At 41.3% G+C, this 14291-nt stretch overlaps 1 protein-coding gene across 1 annotated transcript; it reads right to left on the bottom strand.

Moving 5' to 3' along the window:
- Nucleotides 1-8965: 8965 nt before the first annotated feature.
- LOC129839447 (dispanin subfamily A member 2b-like) lies at nucleotides 8966-10162 on the bottom strand. The gene is made up of 2 exons (XM_055906918.1): nucleotides 9790-10162; nucleotides 8966-9379 (listed from the first exon to the last, which is right to left on the bottom strand). The coding sequence occupies exons 1-2, from the start codon at nucleotides 10015-10017 to the stop codon at nucleotides 9224-9226; spliced, it is 384 nt and encodes a 127-aa protein (XP_055762893.1). The 5' UTR covers nucleotides 10018-10162; the 3' UTR covers nucleotides 8966-9223.
- Between the last annotated feature and the right edge of the window lie 4129 nt (nucleotides 10163-14291).

Genomic DNA, 14291 nt, shown 5'->3' with positions numbered 1-14291 from the left:
CTTCTGTATAATCTCAATGAGGACATAGCAAGTTTTCATTAGTCATTGGGTACATCATATGAAAAACGTCAGAATAATCTACAAGAGACACATATTTCATGTTCCAATTCACAGCATAACATACATAGGCATTTCATCATTAAGTCCTTTTGGAAATAATGTCTGGAGGGTGAAAATCCAAAAACATTCTCTTTTACTCAGAGTATTATTATTATCACCTCCCCTGTCTGATATCTTAACTTTCTCAATGCCACAAAATCTAAAGGTGGAAATGTCATGCTTCAGGTCATTAAAATGTACAGCGACTGGATAATCCCTGTCGTTTCTCCTGATTGCACTTTTACGTTCACTAATTCTCTATTTGAGAGAGCGGGTGGTTTTACCGACATAACAGAGCCCACATGGACATTTAATAATGTAAATAACATGGGTGGTGGAACACGTAATAATATCATTTATTTGGAACCTTTTTCTTGTGTGAGGGTGACAGAAATATTCACACCTTATCATATTGTTGCACTGTGCGCATCCTCTGCATTTATAGCTACCATTTGGTAGAGGGCGTAAAAGAGCTTGGCTAATTTTCTTAAGTGGCTGGCAGTTGGCATGAACCAATTTATCGCGTAAATTGCGACCTCTCCTATACACAATACGTGGTGGATATTTAAATTCAGCCGGCAAAGCTGGGTCCGATGATAAAATATGCCAATGTTTCTTGACCACATCTCCCACTTTTCGCGAATTCAAAGTATATGTGGTTGTAAACATTACGGAGTGTTCTGTAGCTTTAGCGGGTCTTTTTTGTAGCAGTTCATCTCGTGTTTTTCCCAATGCCAAATTATGAGCTTCATCTACACATTGTGACGAATAGCCTCTTTTTAGAAACCTCATGCGCATCTCTGCTGCTTTTTCTAGATAATCATCTGTGGAGCGGCATATACGGCGCAGTCTAAAAAATTGGCTTCTTGGAAGTCCTCTTTTTAATGGCTCAGGGTGGAAGCTGTCACCCTATAATAGAGTATTTCTGTCCGTTTCTTTTCTATACAAAGTTGTGAACAAGGTTCCATTTGATTTCTCAATCCACATATCGAGATAATGAACAGGTTGAGTGTCACGTTCAATAGTGAATTTAAGATTAGGGTCAATGTCATTGAGTAGTGCCATAAAATCTGACAATTCTTCTTCAGTTCCTACCCATATACAAAAAATGTCGTCAATAAATCGATACCACTTAAGGACTTGGTCTATTCCATTTGCACAACAGCATGTGAAATGTATTGTCAATCAGTGTTGCTTCCTAATTGGACAGTTTGATTTCACAGAAGTGTGATTGACTTGGAGTTACATTGTGTTGTTTAAGTGTTCCCTTTATTTTTTTGAGCAGTGTATATATATTTTTTATATACATTTTTAAATTGAGGTAATAATAAACCTTTTATTGTTTTCATGAAATACTATTAACATATTACTATGGTGTGTGTTTGTCCTCCCTGTGGTTAAGGTTAAAAGTTCCCGGGTGGCAAAGAGCCCACCTGGTACAAGATGCATAGAGGGATGGACCAGAGGGTTTAACTTTTCTTACCTGTATACTATGTGTGTTCACTATTAATTTCCTTATTGTTTTTATGACACCCATGTGGGTGTCAAAAGGGGGAATCAAAAATTGTATACATTTACTCTATCTTGGGTTCTATTTTTTATCTTTTATGATCATGTGCACCATTTCTTCCAAGGTCGTTGGTTTCAAGTTCCTGGGTTCAAAGGCAACCCAGTACAGGGATTATATAATTGGTTACACCACATGAGGGTGTTGTGAACGCCGCGTGTAACACATCCTGTCACGTTCCTGACCTGTTTTCCTTTGTTATGTATTTGTTTTAGTTGGTCAGGGCGTGAGTTGTGTGGGTTGGTCTAGGTTTCTATTTCTATGTTGGCTTTTTGTGTTCGGCCTGGTATGATTCTCAATCAGAGACAGGTGTGTATCGTTTGTCTCTGATTGGGAGTCATACTAAGGCAGCCAGGGTTTCACTGGTGTTTTGTGGGTGTTTGTTTCCTGTGTCAGCGTTTGGGCCACACAGGACTGTTGCAGGTTAGTCACGTTTGTTGTTTTGTTAATTTGTAGTGTTTGTTGGTTTGCCATTAAAACATGAATACCTACTACTCCGCATCTTGGTCCGATCCATGCTCCTCCTCGTCTGAGGAGGAGAACGACTACGACAACCTTAACAGAAACACCCACCAAAACAGGATCAAGCGGAGTGGAGAAGGAAGGCAGGAACAACAACAATGGGGAAAAGAGGAATGGACTTGGGAGGAGATCCTAGACGGTAAAGGACCCTGGGCAGAGCCAGTGGAGTGTCGCCGCCCCAAAGCGGAGCTGGAGGCAGCGAAAGCGGAGAGGATGTTTTATGAGGCTAAAGCAAGGCAGAGCGGCTGGAAGCCCGAGAGGCTCACCCAAAAATGTATTGGGTTGGGGGGGTGGCTAAAGGGGAGTGTGGCGAAGCCGGGTTGGTTACCTGAGCCAACTCCCCGGGCTTACCATGGTGTGAGAGGGCGTCATACTGGTCAGACACCGTGTTATGCGGTAAAGCGCACGGTGTCCCCAGTACGCGTGCTTAGCCCAGTGCGGGCTATTCCACCTTGCCGCACTGGGAGGGCTAGGTTGGGCATCGAGCCGGATGTCATGAAGCCGGCCCAACGTATCTGGCCTCCAGTACGTCTCCTCGGGCCGGCGTACATGGCACCAGTCTTACAGGTGGTGTCCCCGGTTCGCCTGCATAGCCCAGTGCGGGTTATTCCACCTCGCCGCACTGGCAGGGCTACGGGGACCATTCAACCTGGTAAGGTTGGGGAGGCTTGGTGCTCAAGAGCGCGTGTCCTCCTTCACGGTCCGGTATATCCGGCGCCACCTTCCCACCCCAGCTCAGTACCACCAGTGCCTACTCCACGCACCAGGCTTCCAGTGCGTTTCCAGAGCCCTGTTCCTCCTGCACGCACTCTCCCTGTGGTGCATGTCTCCAGCCCAGTGCCTCCAGTTCCGGCACCACGCACCAGGCCTACTGTGCGCCTCGGCAGGTCAGAGTCGGCCGTCTGCCCAACGCCGCCTGCGCTGCTTGCCTGCTCAGCGCTGTCTGACCTGTCTGCCTTCCCAGCGCTGTCTGAACTGCCTGCCTGCCCAGCGTGGTCTGAACTGTCTGCCTGCCCAGCGCTGCCCGTCTGTCCCGAGCCTTCAGAGCCGTCCAGCCAGGACCAGCCAGAGCCGTCCAGCCAGGACCAGCCAGAGCCCGTCCAGCCAGGTCCTGCCAGAGCCCGTCCAGCCAGGACCTGCCAGAGCCCGTCCAGCCAGGACCTGCCAGAGCCCGTCCAGCCAGGACCTGCCAGAGCCCGTCCAGCCAGGACCTGCCAGAGCCCGTCCAGCCAGGACCTGCCAGAGTTCCTCAGCCAGGAGCTGCCGTCCCTTATCCCGGTGCTGCCCCTTATCCCGATGCTGCCCCTTCATTTAGGTGGGTTTAGTTGGAGGGTGATCATTGGGAGGGGGATACGGAAGCGGGGAGTGACTATGGTGGGGTGGGGACCTCGCCCAGCGCCAGAGCCGCCACCGTGGACAGACGCCCACCCAGACCCTCCCCTAGACTTTGTGCTGGTGCGCCCGGAGTTCGCACCTTAAGGGGGGGTTCTGTCACGTTCCTGACCTGTTTTCCTTTGTTATGTATTTGTTTTAGTTGGTCAGGGCGTGAGTTGGGTGGGTTGGTCTAGGTTTCTATTTCTATGTTGGCTTTTTGTGTTCGGCCTGGTATGATTCTCAATCAGAGACAGGTGTGTATCGTTTGTCTCTGATTGGGAGTCATACTAAGGCAGCCAGGGTTTCACTGGTGTTTTGTGGGTGTTTGTTTCCTGTGTCAGCGTTTGGGCCACACAGGACTGTTGCAGGTTAGTCACATTTGTTGTTTTGTTAATTTGTAGTGTTTGTTGGTTTGCCATTAAAACATGAATACCTACTACTCCGCATCTTGGTCCGATCCATGCTCCTCCTCGTCTGAGGAGGAGAACGACTACGACAACCTTAACACATCCGGTATCAGGATAAATAAAAATCAAGGTCTGCTAACTTTCTGTAAATATGTTTAATTAACGCAAACAATGAATGGCAAATGCAATTTTCGTATATATGGGTTCACTGTATCACCACGCAGGGAACTGGCAGGAAGTACGTAAACGGCTGTTCTTATACCGTGATGACGTAGTTCCAACGCGTCTGTTGGCCTATCACAGTAGAGACTTTGCCCAGCCTATCACCATTACTCAGACTGGTCCCCTTCTTTCAGATGTCCGCATCTGGTCGTTGCGTAGATTAGATCTGTCTTGTGTCTGTCGATTCTACACTGAAACAGTTCCTAATATGGTATTGTCCAGTAATCTAACCTCCCTGATTGGCCTAGAGAGATGCACCCCTCCCCTCTCTAGATTGACCACAGCTTTTATGGCCTGTCACTCAATGTTGGTCAGTCTTTACACACACATCTGTATTGTTTGTGTAACAAAACAACATTCATCTTTGAACAATATGCTAGCAGGCTATAGTGCATAAACATAAATCCTAACAGTGTAAAAAGGGGGATAGTGAGGATCTGTGTTTATGCACTATAGCCCGCTGCCATATCGTTTGAGATTGAATATTGTTTGCCGCATCTGCCGTGTGTGTGTATGTGTGTCAAGATTGAGAAACATAGTGTGAATTGTTGCAGACATAGTGTGACTAGCTCCAAGCATAGTGTGAATTGCTGCAGACATAGTGTGACTAGCTCCAAGCATAGTGTGACTTGCTGCATACATAGTGTGACTAGCTCCAAGCATAGTGTGACTTGCTGCAGACATAGTGTGACTAGCACCAAGCATAGTGTGAATTGCTGCAGACATAGTGTGACTAGCTCCAAGCATAGTGTGACTTGCTGCAGACATAGTGTGACTAGCACCAAGCATAGTGTGAATTGCTGCAGACATAGTGTGACTAGCACCAAGCATAGTGTGAATTGCTGCAGACATAGTGTGACTAGCTCCAATCATAGTGTGACTTGCTGCAGACAGTGTGACTAGCACCAAGCATAGTGTGACTTGCTGCAGACATAGTGTGACTAGCTCCAAGCATAGTGTGACTAGCACCAAGCATAGTGTGACTAGCTCCAGGCATAGTGTGAATTGCTGCAGACATAGTGTGACTAGCTCCAAGCATAGTGTGACTAGCACCAAGCATAGTGTGACTAGCACCAAGCATAGTGTGACTAGCACCAAGCATAGTGTGACTAGCACCAAGCATAGTGTGACTAGCACCAAGCATAGTGTGACTAGCTCCAGGCATAGTTTGACTAGCTCCAGGCATAGTGTGACTAGCTCCAGGCATAGTGTGACTAGCTCCAGGCATAGTGTGACTAGCTCCAGGCATAGTGTGAATTGCTGCAGACATAGTGTGAATTGCTGCAGACATAGTGTGACTTGCTGCAAAGCTGTGGTTAATTTGGGGAGGGGATGTGTGCACATCTCGAGGCTTAGTAGAAATGGAAAAACACTGAACAGTACAATAACAGGAACTGGGTGAGGGTGAGGGTAACAACTGGGGTGCGGTACAAGACAGATCTAATCTACCCAACGACAAGATGCGGACATCAGAGAGCACCAAGAGGCTGGGACCAGCCTGAGTGCCTGCGAAAGGCTGAGCAAGTTTAAACCGCGCTCAGCCTCTACTGTGATAGGCCAACGGATGGGTTGGAACAATTTCTATCACAGTATAATAACTGTTGTTTGTACACATTCCAGCAGGTCCTGTTTTCGCCCTGCGTGGTGACACAGAGGACCCGTATATACGAAGATCGCATTTGCCATTTATTGCTTGAGTTAATTAAAATAATTACAGCTAATTAGCAGACCTTGCCTTTATTTATCCTGATACCGGATTCAATTTACTCAGCCGCTTTCACTGTATAACAGAGTTCAAAATACTTACATTCCTTTTCAAATGAGTGTTTGCTTGAGTCAGCATGGAGTGCTAGACAGACCTGGGTTACAGGGTCAGGACATTTCTATTGGTGTATTAAGCCAGATGGAAGGCAAGCTCTTCTTTTACTCCTGCTACGTTAGGCTAGCCAAGCTCAAACAGGCACAGAGTTTTTTTGTTTTATATTTGAAAATAAAGTCTGGTACCATGGCAATAGAGATGTTGTGATTCATTGACACAGTGTAACCAAGTACATTATAAAGCAAAGTGGGGGAAATATACAACAAAGCCAACTCATTCCCCCACATTACCTATAAAATATGATCAACTGGTTACACTGTGTGAAGGAAATGCGGCTACCTACTTACTATTCAGACAATTTAGGCATACGGTTAAATGTATTGATGGGAACTAAGTGTGAACCTGGCTTGAATGTTTTGTACAGTTGAAATCAGTCATTGTCAAAGTGTTTACCCTTAGCTGTGTCTGTTGAGTGTCTGGTATGCTTACTTTAGTCTTAACCACCCTAACCCTAATCCTGTGTCTGTTTGCATATGTAAATCTTCTAATGGAACTGAATGTCTTGTTGAAATGCTGGGCCCTCCAAAGGACCCGCCATCATTCACAGTTTGAACTGCATCACAAATGACAACCCCATAAAAATGCTCAATGTATTATGTATTTACAAAGCACTAGGGTTTTTCCCAATCCTGGTCCTAGAGACCAACAGGGTGTGCAGGCTTTTATTCCAGCCCAGTAACACACCTCAACTAATCAAGGGTTCGATAAGTAGAATCAGGTGTAGTCCTGGGCTATAACAAAAGCCTGCATACCCTGGAGTTAAGATCAGCCTGCTTTAAACCAGACCCACCAAAACCACACATTCAGCATTACCTTTTGATTTATTAGCATCAATTAAAGGCATCTCCTTTTGTGGTACAAAGAAGTTCGCAATTTCATGTAAATATAACAAATCCCCTGTCTTCAGACAGGCGATATGAGCGGGAATGCTACCTAACACAGTGATAAGCCGCAACATAGCAATCGAACATGGCCTAAGACAGGGAATTTTTACTAGGATTAAATGTCAGGAATTGTGAAATTGAGTTTAAATGTATTTGGCTAAGGTGTATGTACATTTCCGACTTATATCCGTAAAGAAATTTTCACTACATTACATTTTTATAGAAATGCTACTATGGAAAGGACAAGACATGTTTATTTGTGGAAAAATCATCCTGATTAATTATTTAGTTATGTCCCAGTTTACCTATTTACCTATGGCCCCTGCCTACACTTAACGACATGATTTTAAAAATTATTCCACATATTCCACTTTATTTGGAACGGGCAAGCCAGACAAAATTAAAAGGGGCCTATTTACATAATGAATATGAATTTGGAGGGCAGAAGTTATTGAATATTAAAACAATGGACCTCTCACTAAAGGCTCACCCCGTGTTGAAGAATGGACTTTTCCCCCTTCATTAAGATTACAACCTATCCCTTTTGGTTATTTGATAAATGAAATCAACTCCAAAATATCGCTATTTTTAAAACAAGCCTTAGAAAGCTGGTTGCAATTTCAGTTTAATACACAAAAAATATATATAATTGTTTAACTCAAATATAGTAATTGATTAAAATAAAATACATTTTTGGAGGAAAAAAATGACACATGCAGTTAACAAAAATATATGGAAATGTCTGCTCTCTCCAAAATGACAACCGTTTGCATCATTACCGCAAACACGGAGGAGGCAAGTGGAACGTGGAGAAGGTAAGGAATTTATTTGTCGGCCCCATATTAAAGAGCAAAATTGGCTAAATACATTTTTTATAGATAATAAAGTATACCAGTTTAATTTAAGGACCAAAAAATACACAGCTGCGCCATAAAGGTTGCAAAATAGTTGGGAGGAGATTTTCGATGTACTGATTCCATGGCACATGGTTTATGAACTGATACACAAAATGATGACAGATTCAAAATGTAGAGTTTTTCTATTTAGATTATTATACAACATTCTTGCAACCAATAGAATGTTATATATGGGGGATACAACCATCCCAGCTCTGCACATTGTGCTGCGAAGAGATAGAATCATTAGATCACTTGTTGTGGAACTGCCCATATGTAGCTTGTTTTTGGTCGCAGGTACAGGAAAGGCTGAAAAATTGCATCATTTACTTGCAGCTAACTCTGCAAATAGCACTGCTGTGTGATTGGAAAAGTCAATCAATCGATCAATCATATAATAATACTCTGAGATTATAAAGGTTTTTGAAACATCACAGCGCAGTGGAAACATATGGCAGCTAGAAATTGGTTTCTATCAAATGGTACGAAATAAAATAAAAGTATCAAGAATATGCATATCCTTGCTTCAGGTCCTGAGCTACAGGCAGTTAGATTTGGGTATATCATTTTAAGCGAAAAGGTAAAAAAAGGGTCCGATCCTTTTAAACAACTCTAAATATATTTTATATTTGAGATTCTTCAAAGTAGCCACCCTTTGCCTTGATGACAACTTGGCACACTGTTGGAATAAAAACATTAAGCCATAGTCTCCTCCTCCTTTTAGCCCTGAAAGGGATCAGAACTCTGTAGGCTTTCGAGCTTTGCACGGAGCCTGAAAATGGCCCCCAGCTCACACTATTTATTTTTAGCTTTGTCCCAATCATCTGATCGAGATCAACTCACTCTACTGATCTGTTTTCCTTCGAGAACTATTCTGATAAGAGGAAACCTGTGTGAATCCCTATAAAGTTGCATCCTTGTTACAAGCCCTGCTGAATGATAAATGGAATGATAAATGTAAGTATTTTAACAGTGCTATGAATTGAATAGTGTTTTTTTTACCCATCAAACCTACACAGACTGTTTTCTTGTTAAGTGAGTGGATGTCTATATGGGACAAGTCTCACAGAATCATTAACATTCATTAACAGCTATAAAAACTGAAATGTAACGCATTTACAATTTTTTTAAATTTTATTTATAAAAAAATTACATTTGAATGGAACTTCAAAAGAATCATCTTGCATCCTTAAAACACAAAACTAAAGAGCAAAGAGCAAATAAGATCTGGTACACAGTGCTGAAGGAACTTCTGTGGTGTGTGTGTGTTAAAGAGATGAGCTGAAATGTATCAGGACACAATCCTAGAGGTGTATAACACATGCCAAGACTTCCAAATGAACACTTTTTACAAAAGCAAAGACTGGAGCTACTCAGTGTGCAACTTGGTAGATGATGATACCATAGGTGATGAAGAGGAAGAGCAGCCCGAGGATTGACAGGGTCAGGGTCACAGTATTAAAGCAGCGTGCAGTCTTCCCGTGTTTTCTTGCTCCCTCCAAGTCTCCAACCATCTTCCTATCCCTGGACTGGAAGACAAAATGTAGAATAATTTATATTATAGAATTATTCATGTGTTGCTGATTGTGTTTATGTAGCGATGCATATTAGTTAACAACATGCACACAACATGACATTTCACACTAATGGGATGATCTCAGTAATGTATTACACTCTTAGTGGTTTAATACTCCTTAAAACAATTATTTTGGAGTAAAGATCTATGGAGCATATAGATGAAGTATAGGCTACACATTTTTATAACAGTGTGATAACACGAGAGCGAAACGCAAATGTAGATAATTGTTATGCTGTCTTCCTTCCATAGTTCAAAGTTGGTCGCCTATATAATAACTTGCTCAACTTCAAAATCCATACAATGCAAGCACCAACACCAGACATTGCTATAAAAAGCTATATAAGGAGAATTCCAACTCACCTTTATGGAGAAATACACCGCTAACATTCCGAGACAGAATGGGTTGCAGTACACGAGGCTGCAAAGTGACCAGATAATGTGATCCCTGGGCTGCGGTACAACGGGCTGTGGCTGTCCCAAGACGACGGTATGTTGGAACTTGGGCGCTCCGTGAGTGTCTTCAAGACGCATGTACTTATTTCCTTTCATTGGGACAAACTCTGGCTGGTACGATGGTGGTTGATCCATGGCAAGCGAATTTGGCTACTTATTTAGCCTCGTGTTAAAAAAAAGTATCAAAGCTTCTAGTGCAAACGAGAAAGAGAGACCTAAAGAGACGTTTCTTTTGTGAGGTGAGGTGGAGGGTTTATAAGAGGAGAGGAGTGGTGAAGGATTGCGTCATTAGCACTGTTTCCAGTAAATGTGTATGTTTTGATTTCTGGAAGCCCTCACCCCTCTCTTGCACAATAGCAGCATTGTCCAACCTTTTGATCTGCTTTTGGGAGTGTATACCCAAAGATATTTGACTGGACTTCCCATAATGACAAAGCGAAAACAGTGTTTTAGAAATGTTTGTATATGTATAAACATTTAAAAACTGAAATACCTCATTTACATAAGTATTCAGACCCTTTGCTATGAGACTCAAAATTGAGATCAGGTGCAACTTTTTTCCATTGACCATTCTGAGATGCTTCTACAAGTTGATTGGAAAACACCTGTGGTAAAATCGATTGATTAGACATGATTTAGACATGCATGAACTAAGTGACTGATAATTGGTGTTAAGCAGTCATAAAAGTATGCCTTATTTACTTTGAAATCACTACTTAAATAGTGATTATGTCAGACAACATAGGCAGCAGCTCTACAGAGATGAGATGACTTGTAATGAAATAATAAAGTAATAAAATAAAACAATTATTTAAAGTCATGTTAATTAATACAGTTGAAGTCGGAAGTTTACATACACCTTAGCCAAATACATTTAAACTCAGTTTTTCACAATTCCTGACATTTAATCCTAGTAACAATTCCCTGTCTTAGGTCAGTTAGGATCACCACTTTATTTTAAGAATGTGAAACGTCAGATTAACAGTAGAGAGAATGATTTTTTTCAGCTTTTATTTCTTTCATCACATTCCCAGTGGGTCAGAAGTTTACATACACTCAATTAGTATTTGGTAGCATTGTCTTTAAATTGTTTAACTTGTGTAACTGAGGGAGGTTTGTAGGCCTCCTTGCCCGCACACGCTTTTTCAGTTCTGCCCACAAATTTTCTATAGGATTGATGGCCACTCCAATACCTTGACTTTGTTGTTCTTAAGCCATTTTACTTGTCCTTGTGTGATATAAAGATGTAGGAATTAGAGTATGTTAAACAACTTTATCAACCCCAAGAATGAACAGTATTAGGTATTATTGACTTATTTCTCTGATACAACATCAACATCTGTTTATAATTTGTAAAAGTGGAATTTCCAGCAGTGTAGAAAGTCCAGGCCTGGTTTCTGGAGACAAGCTATGTTACCAGGAACCCCTGGCTTGCTGTGTCACAGTACTCTTGAATAGCTTACTATCATCTATTTTCCCTCTTGAGAAAATAGTCTGTGTAGGATTGATGGGTAAAAAAAACACTATTCAATTCATAGCACTGTTAAAATACTTACATTTATCATTCCATTTATCATTCAGCAGGGCTTGTAACAAGGATGCAACTTTATAGGGATTCACACAGGTTTCCTCTTATCAGAATAGTTCTCGAAGGAAAACAGATCAGTAGAGTGAGTTGATCTCGATCAGATGATTGGGACAAAGCTAAAAATAAATTGTGTGAGCTGGGGGCCATTTTCAGGCTCCGTGCAAAGCTCGAAAGCCTACAGAGTTCTGATCCCTTTCAGGGCTAAAAGGAGGAGGAGACTATGGCTTAATGTTTTTATGCCAAGAATGTGCCAAACTGTCATCAAGGCAAAGGGTGGCTACTTTGAAGAATCTCAAATATAAAATATATTTAGAGTTGTTTAAAAGGATCGGACCCTTTTTTTACCTTTTCGCTTAAAATGATATACCCAAATCTAACTGCCTGTAGCTCAGGACCTGAAGCAAGGATATGCATATTCTTGATACTTTTATTTTATTTCGTACCATTTGAAAGAAACCAATTTCTAGCTGCCATATGTTTCCACTGCGCTGTATTGTTTCAAAAACCTTTATATTCTCAGAGTATTATTATATGATTGATCGATTGATTGACTTTTCCAATCACACAGCAGTGCTATTTGCAGAGTTAGCTGTAAGTAAATGATGCAATTTTTCAGCCTTTCCTGTACCTGCGACCAAAAACAAGCTACATATGGGCAGTTCCACAACAAGTGATCTAATGATTCTATCTTTTCGCAGCACAATTTGCAGAGCTGGGATGGTTGTATCCCCCATACAGTGGGGAGAACAAGTATTTGATACACTGCCGATTTTGCAGGTTTTCCTACTAACAAAGCATGTAGAGGTCTGTAATTTTTATCATAGGTACACTTCAACTGAGACGGAATCTAAAACAAAAATCCAGAAAATCACATTGTATGATTTTTAAGTAATTAATTTGCATTAATTAAATTAAAATCGGCAGTGTATCAAATACTTGTTCTCCCCACTGTATATAACATTCTATTGGTTGCAAGAATTTTGTATAATAATTTAAATAGAAAAACTTTGAATCTGTCATCATTTTGTGTATCAGTTCATAAACCATGTGCCATGGAATCGGTACATCGAAAATCTCCTCCCAACTATTGTGCAACCTTTATGGCGCAGCTGTGAATTTTTTGGTCCTTAAATTAAACTGGTATACTTTAATATCTATAAAAAATGTATTTAGCCAATTTTGCTCTTTAATGCTGGGCCGACAAACAAATTCCTTACCTTCTCCACGTTCCACTTGCCTCCTCCGTGTTTGCGGTAATGATGCAAACGGTTGTCATTTTGGAAAGAGCAGACATTTCCATATATTTTTGTTAACTGCATGTGTCATTTTTTTCTCCAAAAATGTATTTAAAAAAAATATCTATTACTATATTTGAGTTAAACAATTATATATTTTTTTGTGTATTCAACTGAAATTGCAACCAGCTTTCTAAGGCTTGTTTTAAAGTTTACATACACCTTAGCCAAATACATTTAAACTCAGTTTCACAATTCCTGACATTTAATCCTAGTAAGAATTCCCTGTCTTAGGTCAGTTAGGATCACCACTTTATTTTAAGAATGTGAAACGTCAGATTAACAGTAGAGAGAACGATTTTTTTCAGCTTTTATTTCTTTCATCACATTCCCAGTGGGTCAGAAGTTTACATACACTCAATTAGTATTTGGTAGCATTGTCTTTAAATTGTTTAACTGGTGTAACCGAGTCAGGTTTGTAGGCCTCCTTGCTCGCACACGCTTTTTCAGTTCTGCCCACAAATTTTCTATAGGATTGATGGCCACTCCAATACCTTGACTTTGTTGTTCTTAAGCCATTTTGTCACAACTTTGGAAGTATGCTTAGGGTCATTGTCCATTTGGAAGACCCATTTGTGACCAAGCTTTAACTTCCTGACTGATGTCTTGAGATGTTGCTTCATTATATCCAAATAAATTCCTTGCCTCATGATACATCTGTTTTGTGAAGTGCACCAGACCAGAGGACCTTTCTCCAACAAGTACGATCATTGTCCCCAAACCGTAGTCAGTTTTTTTTATGGCGGTTTTGGAGCAGTGGCTTCTTCCTTACTGAGCGGCCTTTCAGGTCATGTCGATACAGGACTCGTTTTACTGTGGATATAGATACTTTTGTACCTGTTTCCTCCGGCATCTTCACAAGGTCCTTTGCTGTTGTTCTGGGATTGATTTGCAATTTTTGCACCAAAGTACGTTCATCTCTAGGAGACAGAACGCGTCTCTTTCCTGAGTGGTATCACAGCTGTGTGGTCCCATGGTGTTTATACTTGTGTACTATTGTTTGTACAGAAGGTACCACACCTTCAGGCATTTGGAAATTGCTCCCAAGGATGAACCAGACTTGTGGAGGTCTACAATTTTTTTCTGAGGTCTTGGCTGATTTCTTTTGATTTTCCCATGATTTCAAGCAAAGACGCACTGAGTTTGAAGGTAGGCCTTGAAATACATCCACAGGTACACCTCCACTTGACTCAAATGATGTCAATTAGCCTATCAGAAGCTTCTAAAGCCTTGACATCATTTTCTGAAAATTTCCAAGCTGTTTAAAGGCACAGTAATGTAAACTTCTGACCCACTGGAGTTGTGATACAGTGAATTATAAGTGAAATAATCTGTCTGTAGACAATTGTTGTAAAAAATTACTTGTCATGCACAAAGTAGATGTCCTAACCGACTTGCCAAATCTATAGTTTGTTAATAAGAAATTTGTGGAGTGGTTGAAAAACGAGTTTTAATGACTCCAACCTAAGTGTATGTAAACTTGTGACTTCAACTGTAAGTGATAAGCAGTAATGGGCAGTCACTAC

The sequence above is a fragment of the Salvelinus fontinalis genome, chromosome 40 (genome assembly GCF_029448725.1).
Source record: "Salvelinus fontinalis isolate EN_2023a chromosome 40, ASM2944872v1, whole genome shotgun sequence".
In the NCBI taxonomy this organism is placed as follows: domain Eukaryota; kingdom Metazoa; phylum Chordata; class Actinopteri; order Salmoniformes; family Salmonidae; genus Salvelinus; species Salvelinus fontinalis.
This window is presented reverse-complemented; position numbering and strand designations above follow the sequence as displayed.

Excerpts from the sequence above, each read along its gene's own strand:
- LOC129839447 (XM_055906918.1), bottom strand. The coding sequence starts at position 10,017 with ATGGATCAACCACCATCGTACCAGCCAGAGTTTGTCCCAATGAAAGGA. Across the intron at positions 9,380-9,789 it reads CGGTGTATTTCTCCATAAAG|TCCAGGGATAGGAAGATGGT; the intron begins GTGAGTTGGAAT and ends TTTGTCTTCCAG.